General features: G+C 41.5%; 1 protein-coding gene across 1 annotated transcript in view; it reads right to left on the bottom strand.

The window, feature by feature from the left end:
• Window positions 1-220: 220 nt before the first annotated feature.
• Window positions 221-17401, bottom strand: part of TMEM59L (transmembrane protein 59 like) — a 64664-nt gene continuing 47483 nt past the window's right edge. The window contains exons 7-8 of the mRNA XM_068233917.1: window positions 12145-12262; window positions 221-6730 (exon numbers count right to left, since the gene is read on the bottom strand). Of these exons, the coding sequence (XP_068090018.1) occupies window positions 6569-6730; window positions 12145-12262 (280 nt within the window). The 3' untranslated portion in view covers window positions 221-6568. The remainder of the gene's footprint in view (window positions 6731-12144; window positions 12263-17401) is intronic.

Below are 17401 nucleotides of genomic sequence, written 5' to 3'. Positions count from 1 at the left end.
GGGAACGAACCGTGTGTATTCAGCATTAGACTGCAAAAATCAACCCAGAAAAAAAAAATCTGTGTTCAGATAATGTACTTTTTAGACATGCTGGCGAAGAATATAGATAAATAGAATATGCATGTTGTTTCTAAAGAAACAATAATAAATGGACACAAAAAAATGCAAAGAACACTTTAGTAATACTGTACACTCAATAAGCACAAATTAAACTGTTACATTGTTTATAAATGTTTATTTTATTGACAGTTTTTGCAATATGTATTCACATAAAAAAACAGCAGTGCATTGTTGACACGCCATTTTAAATTATACAAGATTGTGGCTACCCAATGCTTTGCCTTTGCCCAAGTATTAAAGAAGCTCCTTGCACTTTAACAACACAAAAAGTAACTATAAGTTTTGCAAGAAAGCAAATATATTAACTAGCATTAAGCAGTTCTACAGAGTATGCATTTATTATTTATACCACAGACTGACATCACCTAAGCATGAGTATCTACTGTTTTAAACAGCAAGAATCATAAAATAAACTATGGTACAGACATACAGTAAATAGATGCCCTTAGATCCTTTATAAATATGTATTAAGAATTAAAGTAAGGAATATTAACAGTAACTACTGGACATTAGGAGGTATTTATAGCAATACAGAAAAAGCCAAAAATTTTCAGCAGGAGAACAACTGTGGTTATAAAAATATATATATTACTACTAGTGTGGAAAAGCACAAGCAAAAATGTTGCATGACAGCCCCGGTCATTGGATGATCTAATTAAAGCAATATCCTACAGAATGTGCGCATTCATGTGGCAGTGCTATTGCAATGGCTACACATATTGACTAAACAGTGCACATCATCTGATCACTTGGAACCATGACCACAAGCTTAGTGTACATTACATTTTCTTTGCAAAATGTAATGCATTGCCAGGGAATGAATATTTAATAATGTAGCTAAAATACATACACTTTACTTGTGGTTTTCAGTGCAGTCAATGCACACTAGATAGCACTGCAATTTTACTGTAAACACCAAGAGATAAATACGATCTTTTACACACGTTCTTATGTATTAATAATCTATGGATCTGCCTTTGTACTTAAAGGGGAACTGAAGAGAGAGGTATATGGAGGCTGTCATGTTTATTTCCTTTTAATCAATACCAGTTGCCTGGCAGCCCTTCTGATCTATTTCTCTGCAGTAGTATCTGATTAAAACCAGAAACAAGCATGCAGCTAGTCTTGTCAGATCAGACTTATAAGTCTGAACCACTGAAACACCTGATCTGCTGCATGCTTGTTCAGGGGCTATGGCTAATAGTATTAGAGGCAGAGGATCAGCAGGGCTGCCAGGCAACTGGTATTGTCTAAAAGGAAATAAAGATGACAGCCTCCATATACCTCTCTCTTCAGTTCCCCTTTAAGGTGAATGTGGGATGAAAACCTATTGTTGTCATATTGAGGAATAAATGCATTTCTGATTCCTTGTCATACAGGTTAGGTATGAAAAAAATGTGGGATGGGGTCTTTGGAGTTAAAAACTATGTCCTGTTGGAAAGATCCATTGACTTAAGACTTCCTTAAATATCCAGTTATCTAGAAACTGTTCACTTAAAATATCCTGCCAGGTGCACAAAAATGTAAAACCACAGAATTCTCTTTGCACCTAAATGTTTGAAGTGAGCAGACAAATTACTTGTGTTCACTGTATTTTTTGTTTAGTAAAAGAACCATAGTTTCTGACAGACACAGTGCCTCATCTCTGGCAATTAATCAGTCCTCTCTGTACCTCACTGTACAGTATTGGCTCTCTGAAACCATTGTTCATCATAATACCCAATGCACTTTTATACGTCAACCATTTCTACTGCTGCTTTTTAATTATTAGTATTGTTATATTTAGTTTTACTGTATAGCACTGAATCTTCCTGCAGTGTTTAGAGGGGTTAACCATCTGAACCCTATCATTGTTATACTTTATGTCTGTCCTAGTCTAAGGCCAACAGAGTACCTGAAGGACAACCACGCAAACACAGGAAGCACATACAAACTCCTGCAGATCGTGGCCTGATCCAGATTTTACCTGGGGACCCATTTATCCAAGACCGAAGTGCTATCCCCTATGCCTCTACAATTACCAGTCCCTTCTGAACATCCTACATTACTGTTATTCAGTCCTCTGTCTACATCATATCGTATTACATTACAGACCTCTCTACACCTCATACCTATTACATCACACCTTTCTGTGCCTCATACCACATTTTAGCTCTATCTTATACCCTTCTCTTATTCTAGTGTGTTCATTATGGTTTAAATTTATGTATTCTTCATGAGAACTATCTGGTTTCAAAGAGGCAACAATGAAAGATTTTAATCTGCAGACAAAAATATATCAATAGGTTATAAAGAGATTTGCTTTCATAAATATAACGAAAAAATAAAAATTGAAAAGAATATCAAATACAACACTTTGCAAATTACCACCCAGCCAAATTGTTTACTTTTACAAAGTAAACTTCTGCACCCATATTAACATGGACCAATAGTTATTGAAAAATGCATTTTCTTTTTTATTATCAAACATATTTTATAAGCATCAAAATAAATCAAGGTAGGTGCACTGGTACAATTTAACATCTGCTCAAAAATAAGATTCCCTTCCCTTGTCTCAGTGCTGGTCAAGAAACATTTTCAGGCACTTGCCGGGAATATTTAATTGTTTTTCGTGCACTCAGTTTTAAGCGGGTATTTGGAATTGTTGGATGGTTGCATTCTCATTTGACCTCAATAAAATATACGGGGGACAGATTGAAATGGTCTGGCTTTTCCATGTGTTCTAAGTATGCTTTGTCACCATTTATACTTTATGCACGGCAATGGTACGGTTTCCATTGCGTGCTAGTTCTGCGGAGCATCCGCCCATCGTCTCCTAAAAATACACTTCTGCATCTCCCGACACGAATGGGAGCGGAAGTGATGCGTAGTCGCATTGGCTCCCATTTGCAAATGGACACAAGCCCTTACAGTTTAAAAATTATTTTTGTTGTGTTGACGAAAAAAAAGGTTGGAAAAAAATGGTGTAGAATAAGCCACATTCCACTTTCTGTGATCTATGGATGAGCAATCGGGAAGGAAGGAAGGAGGGGCTTGAAGGGAAGGAAGGAAGGAGGGGCTTGAAGGGAAGGAAGCGAATGGCATTTTATTTCTTGTGTCTTTTTAAAGGTCCTGCAACAAGTGTAATTAGTGGTTACAGTTACATGACAGGAATCAGTGCGCTTACTAGCCCAGATTTCACAAAAACAGACAGACAGATACTTGCTCTCTATACAGCATACAATGTTTTAATGCTGAATATATTATAAAATCTTGGGCTATATACTATCTTAACATTAAATAGTAAACTTGACTAGCCTGTCAAAGTTTTTCTCCAGCATTACAAATACATTAAAAGGTCTAGGGAATTGATCATTTTAAATACCGATTCCAGAAACAAGTTTGTATATAAAAATTGGTTTATTTGCATTAATGATATTACTTTGTCACAATAATCTGTACAGAAAGACCTCTGTTTGTAACTCAAACACTAGGAACGTGTGAGCATACAAAACACAACTTCATAGACTGTAGTCCTTTTTATGCAATGCTGTCAGCATAGTGGCGATTTTCTTGCACTCACAGGTACTCATTAGTGCTGTTCTCAATCTTGTATAAGAGACATAACCAAAAATAATTTGGCATGGAAAAAAGAGACATAGTGCATATAAAATAAAGGTTAATAAATTGTACATTTATATAATGGTGCATTTATGTAATGGTTTGCTAGCATTAGAGGTCCATTCATTGTAGACCATATAATTCTGCCATAATTTGAAATCCATGCCTTTGAACTCACAAAAAAAAAAATAAAATGCATGGAGACAGAGAGAGTAGACCAAGGGAAGAAAAAAAAAAAGAGAGACTTCTGCTACTGAGTTTTAGAATTTGTAGCATAGAAGGCAATGATCTTGTGCAGGAATTCTAGGCCAAAAGAACTAGTGATAGTGGACTGTTAATTTATTAGTAGGTACAGAACAGCTGAGTTTTCCATTATCAAAACTTGTGTGAACAGGTATGTGTCCTTTTTTGTTTATTTTTATTATATTATTTTGATATTCTTCAATTAGTGTACAACGCATGAAAAATAAAAATGTAATGTTTACAGTTTTTCAGCACGTTCATAAATATGATGAACAACAGTGGTGATCTTTATCACCAAAAAGTTGAAGAATCATCTGTTCCCAGATTTAATAATACACCACAGAATATGGTCTTCCTTTTGGGCTTTGCTTTTTTCATTTGAATCCTTACTGTTAATATCCCATGCTAGCTCATGTTTCCACAAACAACCCCAAACACTTTCTAGCTGAAGAATAGGGGAAATAGAACAACTGCAAAACTAAGGTGAGGTTGTAGCTGAGTAAAGCACACATTAGAAATACACTCATTTGTTTACCATTTGCCATTTATGAAATGCTTGTTTTACAAGTTACAGTCTTAAAAATACTTTTGATGCACATACAATCTGCGTAGAGTTTCAAAAATGTAAACAAAGAGTCTTTATATTAATGCAGTTTCCACGTGTAGAGATTACAAATTTGTAGTAACGCTCTGAAACATATATTGAAATGCAACAAACATTTCTTCCTATGGAAAACTATATCAATAAATGTAACAAATGAACTCAATTCTAACCGGAAAAAAAAAAAAAAAAAAAAAGCAATGCGAGTTGCTTGAAGGCATATGTCTGTGTTTGGCACTGATGACCTGAGTACCCATTTATATGAGTGACAAATGTCAGGGTGAAGGGTACATAACACTAACCCATTTCATGAGCTGTTCACCCTAAACTAATAGTTTGACCTAACCTTAACCTGACCAAAACCCTGTCACATAACCTCCTTGGCGACCAAAACTATCGATAAGTACCTATCAGAACCATACATGTTGAACTTCATGATACTGATGGCCTAGATTAACAGTACCAAATGTTACTTTAACCTTTTCGGGACCAGCCACCTACCCGCCCCACCCCCCTTAAGGACCAGGCATTTTGCGCGGGAAGGGGGTGCGCGCGTTTGGGGGGGGGGGTCAGGCGGCCGGAACCCGTCTGTGGCTGCCTGGATTTGTGTCCCCCCCATGGTGGCCTGGGCCCCCCCTTCTGCCAGCAGCCTTCACTTACCTTCCAGGCTCCAGCGATGAGCCGCACGGGACCCTCTTCTCCGGCCGGCATCTCCGTTCTGTCTGACGATCAGTTCCGGGTCACGGCTTGATGACGCCATCAAGCCAGGACCCGACGCTGACGTCAGACGAAACGGAGATGCCGGCCAGAGCGGAGGGGCGTGCCGATCGTCGCGAGAACGGCAGGGAGGTAAGTGGATCCTCTTCTTTTCCCCCCCTGCCGCCGCAGCTGTCAAACTGATCACTACGATCCGACGGCGATCGTAGTGATCACGTGATCAGCAGCCATACGCGATGGCTGCTGATCACTCGGGGGAGATGTCGGCTGTCATATGACAGCTTAATCTCCCCCTCCGGGTGCGCACGTTCGCGTCGGGAGCGGAAATTGCGGACCGGCGTAGATTCTACGCCGCATCAGGCTAGAACAGCCACAAGTGCGGCGTAGAATCTAATGCACGTGGTCCCGAAAAGGTTAAGCTAATCCAGACTCTCAGAATCTGTCTTTGGGTTTCCTAGATTGCCAAAACACCACTATATGGTCTCAAAAAGCTTATCTAAAGACAATGGCATAACAGAAGACCGCCTTAAAAAAGGTGAGTGGTTCTGGGCTACATCATACCTTTAACACACATCTCTGTATGATATTCAAATCACAAAAAACATGCAGCCAGTCTTAAAAATAAAGAAAAATATATACATATTTATATATTTACATTTTCCTAATTAGCGCACACCCAAATGACCCGTTTAAAACAATGTTCTTTTGTTAGAGCTGCATTGAATTTTTCACACAAAGCTTTTATTGTAACATGGCTGTACTGATATGGAAGCTGGCTTACTTAAGCACTACTGTTATCAACGACTAAACCAAAGACTAGAGCTTGCTCAGTAGTTGTATGGCCTTTAGTAGTAGCTGACCAGCCTGAACATGTCTCATGAATGTAATTGACATCCTAATTGCTTTATTCATGTGATGTTGGTATTGGATTATGTCATTCAAAAAGCTTATACATATGTCTTAGCACAAATAAATGTGTTTCCGCTTTGTCCCATATAATTACAAGATACAAAGAAGACAGTTATTGTATTGTGAGAAATTACATCCATGAAAATCTTTCTGAACCTATGAAGGAAATTTTTTTCTCCTCTCATTCACCACAAAACTGGAGCTCTGGATTAACCATTTCAATTGCTTTGCAAAGAAAGGACAAAGGAGCACTGTTTATTACACCAGCAGGACGAGACAATTATCACCTTTAATGCTGCAGGAGGCAATCATGCAATGTAAAGCAAATCATCCCCTCTAGCAGTAAAAGTGTTTTGTTTTGTTTTTTGAAAGAAGATTTTAGATGATAGTTTTGTCTAGGTCAACTTTCACTGGTAGTGGGCCAGCTTCCTCACTCTCTTCTGTAGGACAGACAGTAACTGCAACCACGGGGGACAGATTGAAATGGTCTGGCTTTTCCATGTGCTCTAAGTATTCTTTGTCACCATTTATACTCAGGGGCTGTTCAAGACATAGAAAGACGTAAAACAGATTACAATTTCTAAATATAATACTTTGGTAGATACAAACATGCTTATATGATATCTACAATGTAACATTACATGTTAAATCTCAGATCCATGTACCTCATCTGTGATGCAACAAACACTATGACGAAGCAGCCTGAAGGGATTAGAGGCATAATAGCAGGAAATGCTGCTGACTCAGTATTGATAATGCTACATGCCTGATTGCTGTGCTAATCTGTTGCCTCCAATACCTTCTGTATTGTACATTAATTAGCGGATACTGCCATCATTATTTTTACAGTACTGTTAGCAGGTCTCCTATAGATTGACATTTTTATGTACAGAGATGTATTCTTATATTCTAGCACTTAATTAATAATCCAATGGTATATACATTTTTTGCATAGTGAAGGGTTTGTAGTAATTGTATGAATTATTTAATTTTGCATTATTGATAATTAAGGATTGCTGATTATGTCAATTTGTGAATATGGGGGTTAGTAAGTCAGTATTCACTAAATTTGTGCCTAGGGGAGATTTTATGTGTCTTTAATGTGTCTTTTAGTGTCATTCTTCTTCCTGTCCTCCGAGGCTCTGCATCCCTATTGTGAGATCGCCACGTGTCATGACGACAGCCGGTGATCTCGCTATAGGATTACAGTGCCACCTGGAGTACGGAAAGAGAACTGCAGCGCTGGATGCCAAGGAGGTAAGTGCTGCAGTCTTTCTGGTGGCATGATTAGCGGTTTTAAGGTCTAAAAGCGTGCAAAAAAACTGTACAGCTTTTAGACCCTAAAATCTGGAAATTATCATGCCACCAGGGAGGTTAATATATTATTCATTTTTTGCCTCTACTTTTTGTGTTCAATCCAATGTCCTCTAAGGCCTGGTGCACACCAAAACCCGCTAGCAGATCTGCAAAATGCTAGCAGATTTTGAAACGCTTTTTCTTATTTTTCTGTAGCGTTTCAGCTAGCGTTTTGCGGTTTTGTGTAGCAGTTTTGGTGTAGTAGATTTCATATATTGTTACAGTAAAGCTGTTACTGAACAGCTTCTGTAACAAAAACGCCGGCAAAACCGCTCTGAACAGGCGTGTTTCAGAGCGGTTTGCGTTTTTCCTATACTTAACATTGAGGCAGAAACGCATCCGCAAGCCAAAAAATGCCTCACCCCGGGAGTATACGTTTCTGCAAAACGCCTCCCGCTCTGGTGTGAACCACCCCATTGAGATACATTGACCAAGCGTATCCGCAGCCGCAAGCGGCTGCAGAAACGCTGAAAAAGCCGCTCGGTGTGCACCAGCCCTAACCACCAATGATTATACAATTCATGTGCTCTACCTCTACTGGGTAAATGTTTTGTTGCTGCTTGTGTGACTTCAAAATCATTGAAGCCAGGAGGATCAACATGACAACCAGACATAAGAATTTGTAAAAAAACATCAGTTGCGTAAAAAAAGTGGAAACTTTGGGACCCTTTTACACAGGTGTGGTTCGGTAATTACCGCAGGGTAATGAAAGTCTATACTCCGCATCGGAATGAAAGTCTATGGAGACTTACATACTGACGTGGTATGGCGCGATTCCGGAAGTAACGTTTTTGCTGCATCCGCAACACTTGGACAGATCTACGTTACCGTGCGGTTCTGCGTTGACTTGCGGTGGACCAGAAGTCATGCAAGTCTATGGCGACGAGTCAGTGTGAAAACCCGCCGAAGGTTCTACATGTCGCGCATGCGGCCAAACATATTTTTTGCAATACGCATTCATGCATGTGATCGCATCGGCCACAGGAAGTGATAGTCACTTCCTGCTTGGTCGGCTGCCAGACAGGGATTACCGCGTACTAACGCGGTAATCCTGAAGGCCTGTTTTGGCTGTGTGGTGCAACCAATCTGCAGTGTGAAGCCTCAAGACTTATCACAAATGTTAGTTGCTGACACTTTAAATTACTATTAAGATTTTTTAATCAGTAATGTTAGTACAATGGACAAATGACGGATTATGGAACATACTAAGTAGGCAGGTAATGTCCAGTACAAATAATATTGCCATTTGTGGCCCAATATACATCTTAATATTTGCTGTTGGTTGCCCCATGAGTTAATAATCCAATGCCCCCACCGTTACTCACTGAAAAAAAAAACATGGGGACATGTGGCTGAATATGCATATGCGAACACCAGGGCAGCAGGACAACTGCACAGTGACAAATATATACTACGCATGTGCCAGGTTGATGGGGTAATGCATCTTTTGCTGCAGTGTCACCTTGCTCTAATCTTGCCAAAAAAATAGATGAAACATGAACCCATCTTGATGTAGTGTACCTGCTCACGAGCACAACCCTAAAAATCCAGGAGATCACACACGCTGCTCAACTCCACAAGTCTATAGGGAGCTGTTTGAGAAGCTACTGCAATTACTTAATAGTCCTACAAAGAATAGAATCTTAAAGGTAGCCATACACTGGTCGATTTGCCATTAGATCGACCAACTGACAGATCCCTATCTGATCAGAGAGGGATCGTATGGCTGCCTTCCTGCAAACAGATTGTGAATCGATTTCAACCTGAAACCGATCACAATCTGTTGAGCTGCTCCTGCCGCCTGTCGTGTCCCCCCCCCCCCCCGTATACATTACCGGAAGCTGGCTCCGGGTCCTCTTCTCCGCGCTGCACAGCATCCCGCACCGCATTCTAGCGTACACTGTGTCACACCGTGACCAGGAAGTTCAAATAGAGCGCCCTCTATTTGAACTTCCTGGTCACTGGAGTGACACAGGAAGTTAAGGTACGCTGGGATGGAGCAGGAACAGAGCGGTGCAGTGCGGAGAAAATGCCCGGTAACCAGCGTCAGGTAATGTATACCTGTATCGGATCGGTCGCCGCTAGCGACGCGCTCCCTACTCGCGGGCAATCAGTGGTAATTTCCCGCACGGCGCGATCGACGGACCGATCCGATTTAGGGAGGAAATCAGATCGACGGGTGTGTTTAGCGCGAACGATTGGCAGCAGATTCGATCCCAGTGATCGAATCTGCTGTCGAATGGCGGCAAATCGGGCCAGTGTATGGCCAGCTTTAGTCTGAAAGGACAAACTTTAGTAATACTGTTAAGTATACGTTAAGGGAAATGTTAGGAAAATCGACAAGGTGGGGGAGTAGAGACAGGTAGGGCAATAATTGACTAGAGAGAACTATGGATGTAGAAAATGACTGAGTACCTCTTGTGTCTCCCCATGCCCTCCTCTGTGCCCCTTGTGTTCCCATATGTCCACCTCTGTCCTCGTGTCTTCCTCTATGCTCCTTTGTGTCCCCTTGTGTCCTCCTCTAAGCCCCTTTGTGTCCCCATGTCCTCCTCTGCATGAGCACTGTACAGGGAGTGCCAGACATTGAGGCGGATTGGAGGTTCTGATTGGCAGTCGTTCACAAGTCAGGATCTCCCTGCATTTGGACTATAAGACGAAATGGGCCATATGCAATTAACTTTTTCACCTGAGTTTTCTCCTAGGAGATAATGTTTCATTTTCAATTTAAAATAACTTTCCATCACTTTTCAACTAACAAAAGTATCAAAAAGTAGGTGAAAACTACTACCAAAATTATTTTGAGTATTTTCTTGGTTTCTGGTAGCTTAAAAGGCATTTTATTGACAAGTTTAAAAATATAACCTAGGAGAAAACTCAGGAGAAAAAGTTAATTGCATATGGGCCAGTGACTTTCCCCCCCACTTTTGGGTGAGAAAAAGTGAGTCTTATAGTCCAAAAAATACAGTAAATTATACCAAAAGTAAAAGTACCCAGAATTTATTCACATTGAAGCAAAATTTGAAAGCAGATTGGTAGACATAAACAAACAATTCCTATGTGTGATCTAGCAATACATATTGGTAAGTACCGTTCTTATTTTTTACGTAGTATAAAAATGACCACAATAAACCTAGCAGCATATGGTTGATGACCTGGTATCACTCTAGCACTAAGTATCCCTGGATCACACAAGAATATTTTCTTAAGGGCTGTAAACCTATTTTCCTATTTAGCTGTCCCGCTAAAGTGCACCTGAACTGACTCTAAACCCACACACGCCATCATGTTCAGTATAGGATCCTTATACTTACCTGTCCTCTGGTTTGGTTGGAGCCCCTTGTATGGTGTTGCTCTGCCCCTGTTGGGCGAAGGAGCAGCACAAGCTCTGTCCACTCTGGGCTCCCTGTACCGGATTCTGGGCATGTGTAATTGAGAAGTGCTACTTGTGGTTGAGTCAAAGCCACAGATGAAGGTCAGGGCAGGGCAGCCCCATCCAAACCCAGAGGACAGGTAAGTATAATGACCACATACTTTACACACTGGTGTGTGTAGTTATACAGATTTAGTGTAGGTTTAGGGACCCTTAAATTAATTATGGTCCCTTTTGGCACTGTTTATATGATTACAATATCTATTATCACAGCATAAGGTTTTCTATATTATATTTTGATGAAGCAGCCCTATGAGCCGCAAACCACATCAGAACAAGGTTACATCTACCTTAGTGTGAGTGGAATGTACAATTACGTTTTACTTCTTGACCTTCTAATGAACGCATGCAGTGCATACCTACCTAAGGCAAAAAAGCATACTACATTTAAATAATGGTTTTTGATTTTTATGTTCTCTGTTAAATCCCATTTTGAGGGAACTCTTTGATACCAGGTATATCATGGTATAGTTAATGGTTGTTCGTATACACTGAATTGTCTCATTCTGTTTGCTTGTCTTTCTTGTGAATTTGTCCGCCCTGTCTCTTCAAACTGTCTACTAACTAAAGAGACTACAACTAATGTAGTCTTGTAGTTTTGTTTTTTAAACAGCATAAAAAGACAAGCCATAGCTGTGAGTTAGGCTTGGTTTACACTAGAGCCTAAAATGACCCGATTCATGAAATGGACTGTAGTGGACTATTGGACATGTCAGCAAATCCAATGGTAAACAAAGGGTTCGTTTAGACATGACCGTTAGACAGGTCTGTTCTGTCTTCTGTCCAGTGCAGTGACAGAACGTAAAAATCGTGCAGGTACACACTTTGTGAACACTGGCATGATACAATGAACGCATCCATGACACACTGAAGAGGTGTTCGTCTTGTGGATGATCACAGGGACAAATACATCATCGTGTGGACTGAGCCTTAAACACAAGGCCATTGGTTAGTTTGCACTTGGAAAAGGGGTGCTATGGATAACTGCAGATATCATTGTACCCACATTTATGGAAGATGTTCCAGTTTATGAATACTGTATCCTTGTAATGAAGATAAAAACAAAGTCATGTTTCAAACGTACCCTTATTTATTCCAAAGTGAAACCCACATATTAATTATTTGAATTATCAAGCACACACAAAAAATATATAAATGAATTCAATACCTGAGCTTTGACATGCTGATCGGGTGCAGTCACCAAACTAGCACAGCTTAGCCATAGCATCACCATAATAGACAGGAATAGGCAAGCGGCCAGAATCCACCGTGGCAATCCAGAACGTCTGCAAGGATACGTTTGGATTATAGTGTAGAAGAAGAAAGGCAAAATAATAATAAAAAAGTATGCATGTGATAAAAAGTGACTTTAGGAAAATGTACTGTGCCACCTGATCAAGCCTTGAATTAATAAGCTGTCAAAAATTAGTAAAAGTCTATTGATGAGATAAGTTGGGATACATCGCTAGCAGATTCTTGTTAATTTATCCTGCAGGAAATATTAACCATTGTGTGGCCACTTTACTACAAGACGGCTGGTGTTGGCTCATGCTACCATGTGATGTGCTGATTGGCTATCCTCTAATGACAGACAAGGAATCCCCCATCCTGCAAATATAAAAAAACTTAGCACTGGAAAGAAGCATTAAAAAGCTCAGGTTGTTTTCAACCTGACTCCTGTTAAAAATTAATTCAATAAACAGTTCAAAGGTCTGGGCAATCAGTGTATTCTCAAAGAAAGTGTAGCGAGAGTGATTGCTCCCCAACAAAAAAATAATAACTCTGCTCCAATTCTCAGCACACAGATTGAATAAAGGATGTTTTCACCACTAGTGCTTCAGCACATATTAAGTGCCCACAACCTGAGATATCAATGCGCTTATCACAACACAAGTGACCTGAGGCAAGCATACGTATATGTATGCCTCCGGTGAGCTGGCCACAGGCTCACCCTGCTGCTGTTCAAATCTCCGGCAGAGTAAAATAATATTCCGCCTGTAATTCAGGGTCTGACAAATTACTATTATACGCGCCACGCAGTATAGATACGGTGGCGACTAGTTTTTGGTGCTCAATGCTTTGCACCAAACCATCTGTTTAGCGAGGCACGGTCTGATAGCGTATGGGTTTTTCCACAGGGGCTCACAGCTTACACCAGGCTTCTCCACATAATCACTGTTACCTTATCCTCGAATACGGTAGTCCCGATATGCATAAGGACGAAAGTACACACAATCTATGTTGTCTCGTTTTTTAATTTTTCTTATAATAGTCACAAAGTGCCTTGTGCAAGTAGTAATATAAATGAAAGATAACTCACATTGAGGGCCCGTATTACAGGGACCTACAAGTGAATCAGCATTAAGAGCATGGTAGGCAGTGGTGGCACCACCCTACCGGTTTTGCATTTTGATTATCAGGGGTGCGAGGAGGGACCCCCACCTTGCTGCCTTTTTTATCTTACCTCAATGAAGCGAACCGAACAGTGATCGCAGGGATCAGTGCTTGGCCCCGCTCATTTCCTGGTCTGTGCCTCAATTTACAGGAAGCGGAAGTCCTCCTGCCACAATCTTAGTATAAGGAAGCTTGTTATCAACAGCGCCTATTACCTAGTCACCATTATCCAAATTTTTGATGGAAATGGAAATAGCTTTATGGCCATTCTGAAAGTTGGCAATCCTCATCTAAGCTCTTGGCAACCATTATGCCAGCTGCTTTGAATTGCTTAAACTCTGTGTATCACAGAAGTAGTTAATACATATACTGGCCAATGCCTATACACCATAACCTGGCTCTGGGACATGTCAAGCCGATACAAACATGCCACACCCCAATGCCTACCATGCATAAAGCTGTGTTTTTTGTTTTTTTTTTTACATATAACCATGCATATTAAAGGGAACCTTAACTGGATCATCCAGACCCCCACCATGGCTCAGTTTAGTTTTCGTCGACTGGCCAGTCGCCGAGCCAGTGCGTCTGCGTGGCCGTGGCAGAGCGTGTCCTCAATCATGCTCCTGTCCCTGTGGCCGTTCTGCTTTGTACGCATACTATGTACGTACATAAGTACGCGTAGTACTTATAGTAGGAGCACGATCGAGAACGTGCGCAACCAGGGCTTGCCGACTGGCCAGTTGCCGAAAACAAAACTGGCCACGGCGGCAGACCGGATGATCGGTGAGTGTTATGACTAAGGTCCACTTTAAAATTAAGAACACTTCACAAATAATTCTACACTTTAACTTATCCCAGCATACAATATAATTCAGTCTATTGCCATCTTGTGGCCATACAGTGGTTTGAAAAAGTATTCGGCCCCCTTGAAGTTTTCCACATTTTGCCATATTACTGCCACAAACATGAATCAATTTTATTCCACGTGAAAGACCAATACAAAGTGGTGTACACGTGAGAAGTGGAACGAAAATCATACATGATTCCAAACATTTTTTACAAATAAATAGCTGCAAAGTGGGGTGTGCATAATTATTCAGCCCCCTTTGGTCTGAGTGCAGTCAGTTGCCCATAGACATTACCTGATGAGTGCTAATTACTAAATAGAGTGCACCTGTGTGTAATCTAATGTCAGTACAAATACAGCTGCTCTGTGACGGCCTCAGAGGTTGTCTAAGAGAATATTGGAGCAACAACATCATGAAGACCAGACAGGTCAGGGATAAAAGCTATTGAGAAATTTAAAGCAGGCTTAGGCTACAAAAAGATTTACAAAGCCTTGAACATCCCACGGAGCACTGTTCAAGCGATCATTCAGAAATGGAAGGAGTATGGCACAACTGTAAACCTACCAAGACAAGGCCGTCCACCTAAACTCACAGGCCGAACAAGGAGAGCACTGATCAGAAATGCAGTCAAGATGCCCATGGTGACCCTGGACGAGTTTCAGAGATCTACAGCTCAGGTGGGGGAATCTCAGAATCAGAATCATATTTATTTCGCCAAGTAAAACGGGGGTTGTACCCGGAATTATTTTTGGCTCTTACAGGGTCGGAGATGGTACAACACGTGCTTGCAATTCAACACATACAATCAGGTACAGTAGTACAAGTAAAACATATACACATATAGCCCATACAGTAGTGAAGGACGCGTGGGGAAAACTGGAGTGCTGTGTGAGGGGAGCAGCCTGCCAACTACCGACGGCGCTCGCTCGCTCCACAGCAGCTCCAGATGCCCCGCAGTGTGTCCTGGAAAGGAGTGGAGAGAGAGAGAGAGAGAGGCAGGAAGGATAGCTGAGAGAGACAAAGAGAAGAACCGAGGCAAGAAGAGAAGAGAGAGACAGAGGCAGGGACCTTGTGGGGCTGTAGATTAAAAAACACCCCTGGGTCCGACAATCAGTCCAATTTGTGTGCAGGGATCTCCCGAGGCAGCGGCAGTGAAGGGTCCCTCGATGGAGAAATGGGCCAAAAATCCATATGGATGGTGGTTGCAGGCAGCTCCTGGCAGCTGAAGCCCCCAGAGCCAGGACTGGAGAAGAGAGAACCGAGCTCTCCAGGGCCTATGGGGATCCAGGGCTGCCATGTGGACAAAAAGGATCCTCCGGCCTTGGTGGATGAGGCCTGCCATGGCCTATCCCACGTGCAGTGAGAGGCTGGGAGCAGCAGCGGAGGGCCAGCTGTGACCCACCTCTGTGCAGTGATCTGGATCCTCCGGCAGCGCCTGCTGGCTGTGAGCGGTGGGGGAACAGCTGAGATTTCCCTCCTTGCGTCCTGGTCTCCATAGCGGTGGCTTCCAGGTCTCCATGGCAGCGGCTTCAGGTCGAATGAGCGATGGCCGGGGGATGGCTGTGGACGCTAGTATCCAACATGTGGAGCCGTCCTGGATGATGCTGGGAGCCGTCCTCTGCAGGTGGGTAGATCCATAGGACAACTATTAGTCGTGCACTGCACAAAGTTGGCCTTTATGGAAGAGTGTCAAGAAGAATGCCATTGTTAACAGAAAAGCATAAGAAGTCTCGTTTGCAGTTTGCCACAAGCCATGTGGGGGACACAGCAAACATGTGGAAGAAGGTGCTCTGGTCAGATGAGACCAAAATGGAACTTTTTGGCCAAAATGCAAAACACTATGTATGGCGGAAAACTAACACTGCACATCACTCTGAGCACACCATCCCCACCGTCAAAAATGGTGGTGGCAGCATCATGATCTAGGGCTTCTCTTCAGCAGGGACAGGGAAGCTGGTCAGAGTTGATGGGAAGATGGATGGAGCCAAATACAGGGCAATCTTGGAAGAAAACCTCTTGGAGTCTGCAAAGACTTGCGACTAGGGCAGAGGTTCACCTTCCAGCAGGAAAACGACCCTAAACATAAAGCCAGGGCAACAATGGAATGGTTTAAAACAAAACATATCCATGTGTTAGAAGGGTCCAGTCAAAGTCCAGATCTAAATCCAATCGAGAATATGTGGCAAGATCTGAAAACTGCTGTTCACAAACGCTGTGCATCTAATCTGACGGAGCTGGAGCTGTTTTGCAAAGCAGAATGGGCAAGGATTTCAGTCTCTAGATGTGCAAAGCTGGTAGAGACATACCCTAAAAGACTGGCAGCTGTAATTGCAGCAAAAGGTGGTTCTACAAAATATTGACTCAGGGTGCTGAATAATTACGCACACCCCACTTTGCAGTAATATTTTTTTTTTTAAATGTTTGGAATCCTGTATGATTTTCGTTCCGCTTCTCACGTGTACACCACTTTGTATTGGTCTTTCACATGGCATTCCAATAAAATAGATTCATGTTTGTGGCAGTAATATGACAAAATGTAGAAAACTTCAAGGGGGCCGTATACTTTTGCAAACCACTGTATTCTATTTTACCTATTACACATAGTTGTAACAATGTAAACATTAACAATGCAAAAAATAGATTAACGTTAAAGCTAAAGTGTGTCATAGATTATACTGTATATTCCTAGCTACTAGCATCCGATGATTAAATAATAAATAATCCCCCATCAATTCGTATTGTACAGGTAATGTTTCATGAATCATCAATAAAACGTTTAAATCGAGGTCTATAATTAGACTCTCTGGGGTTAAACTTTTTTTTATCCATCTTAGAGAGTTCTCATTTTTTGTTACAACTAGTGTCCTCCATGTTTGTCAATCCCACAGAATTTTAACCACTAGGATCTTTAGAGTGGGCTTCTAAACAATGTGCAGGAACAGAATGCCCCTTAGAAGAACCCTTTTCTATATTGAGCACGTGTTCGTACATATGTTCCTTGAGTGATCTTTTGGTCCGACCAATGTATAATTCTCCACAAGGGCAGGTTAGCAAATATACTACCCACATGGTGTCGCAAGCAATAAAATGTCATATTAAAACTCTGATCCCCCTGCTATTTTTAAAAACAAATAGCCTCCTCAGAGTTTGGGGTCAATTTCCACAAGCATAGCATTTGCCACA

The sequence above is a fragment of the Hyperolius riggenbachi genome, chromosome 1, assembly GCF_040937935.1.
Source record: "Hyperolius riggenbachi isolate aHypRig1 chromosome 1, aHypRig1.pri, whole genome shotgun sequence".
Taxonomy (NCBI): domain Eukaryota; kingdom Metazoa; phylum Chordata; class Amphibia; order Anura; family Hyperoliidae; genus Hyperolius; species Hyperolius riggenbachi.
This window is presented reverse-complemented; position numbering and strand designations above follow the sequence as displayed.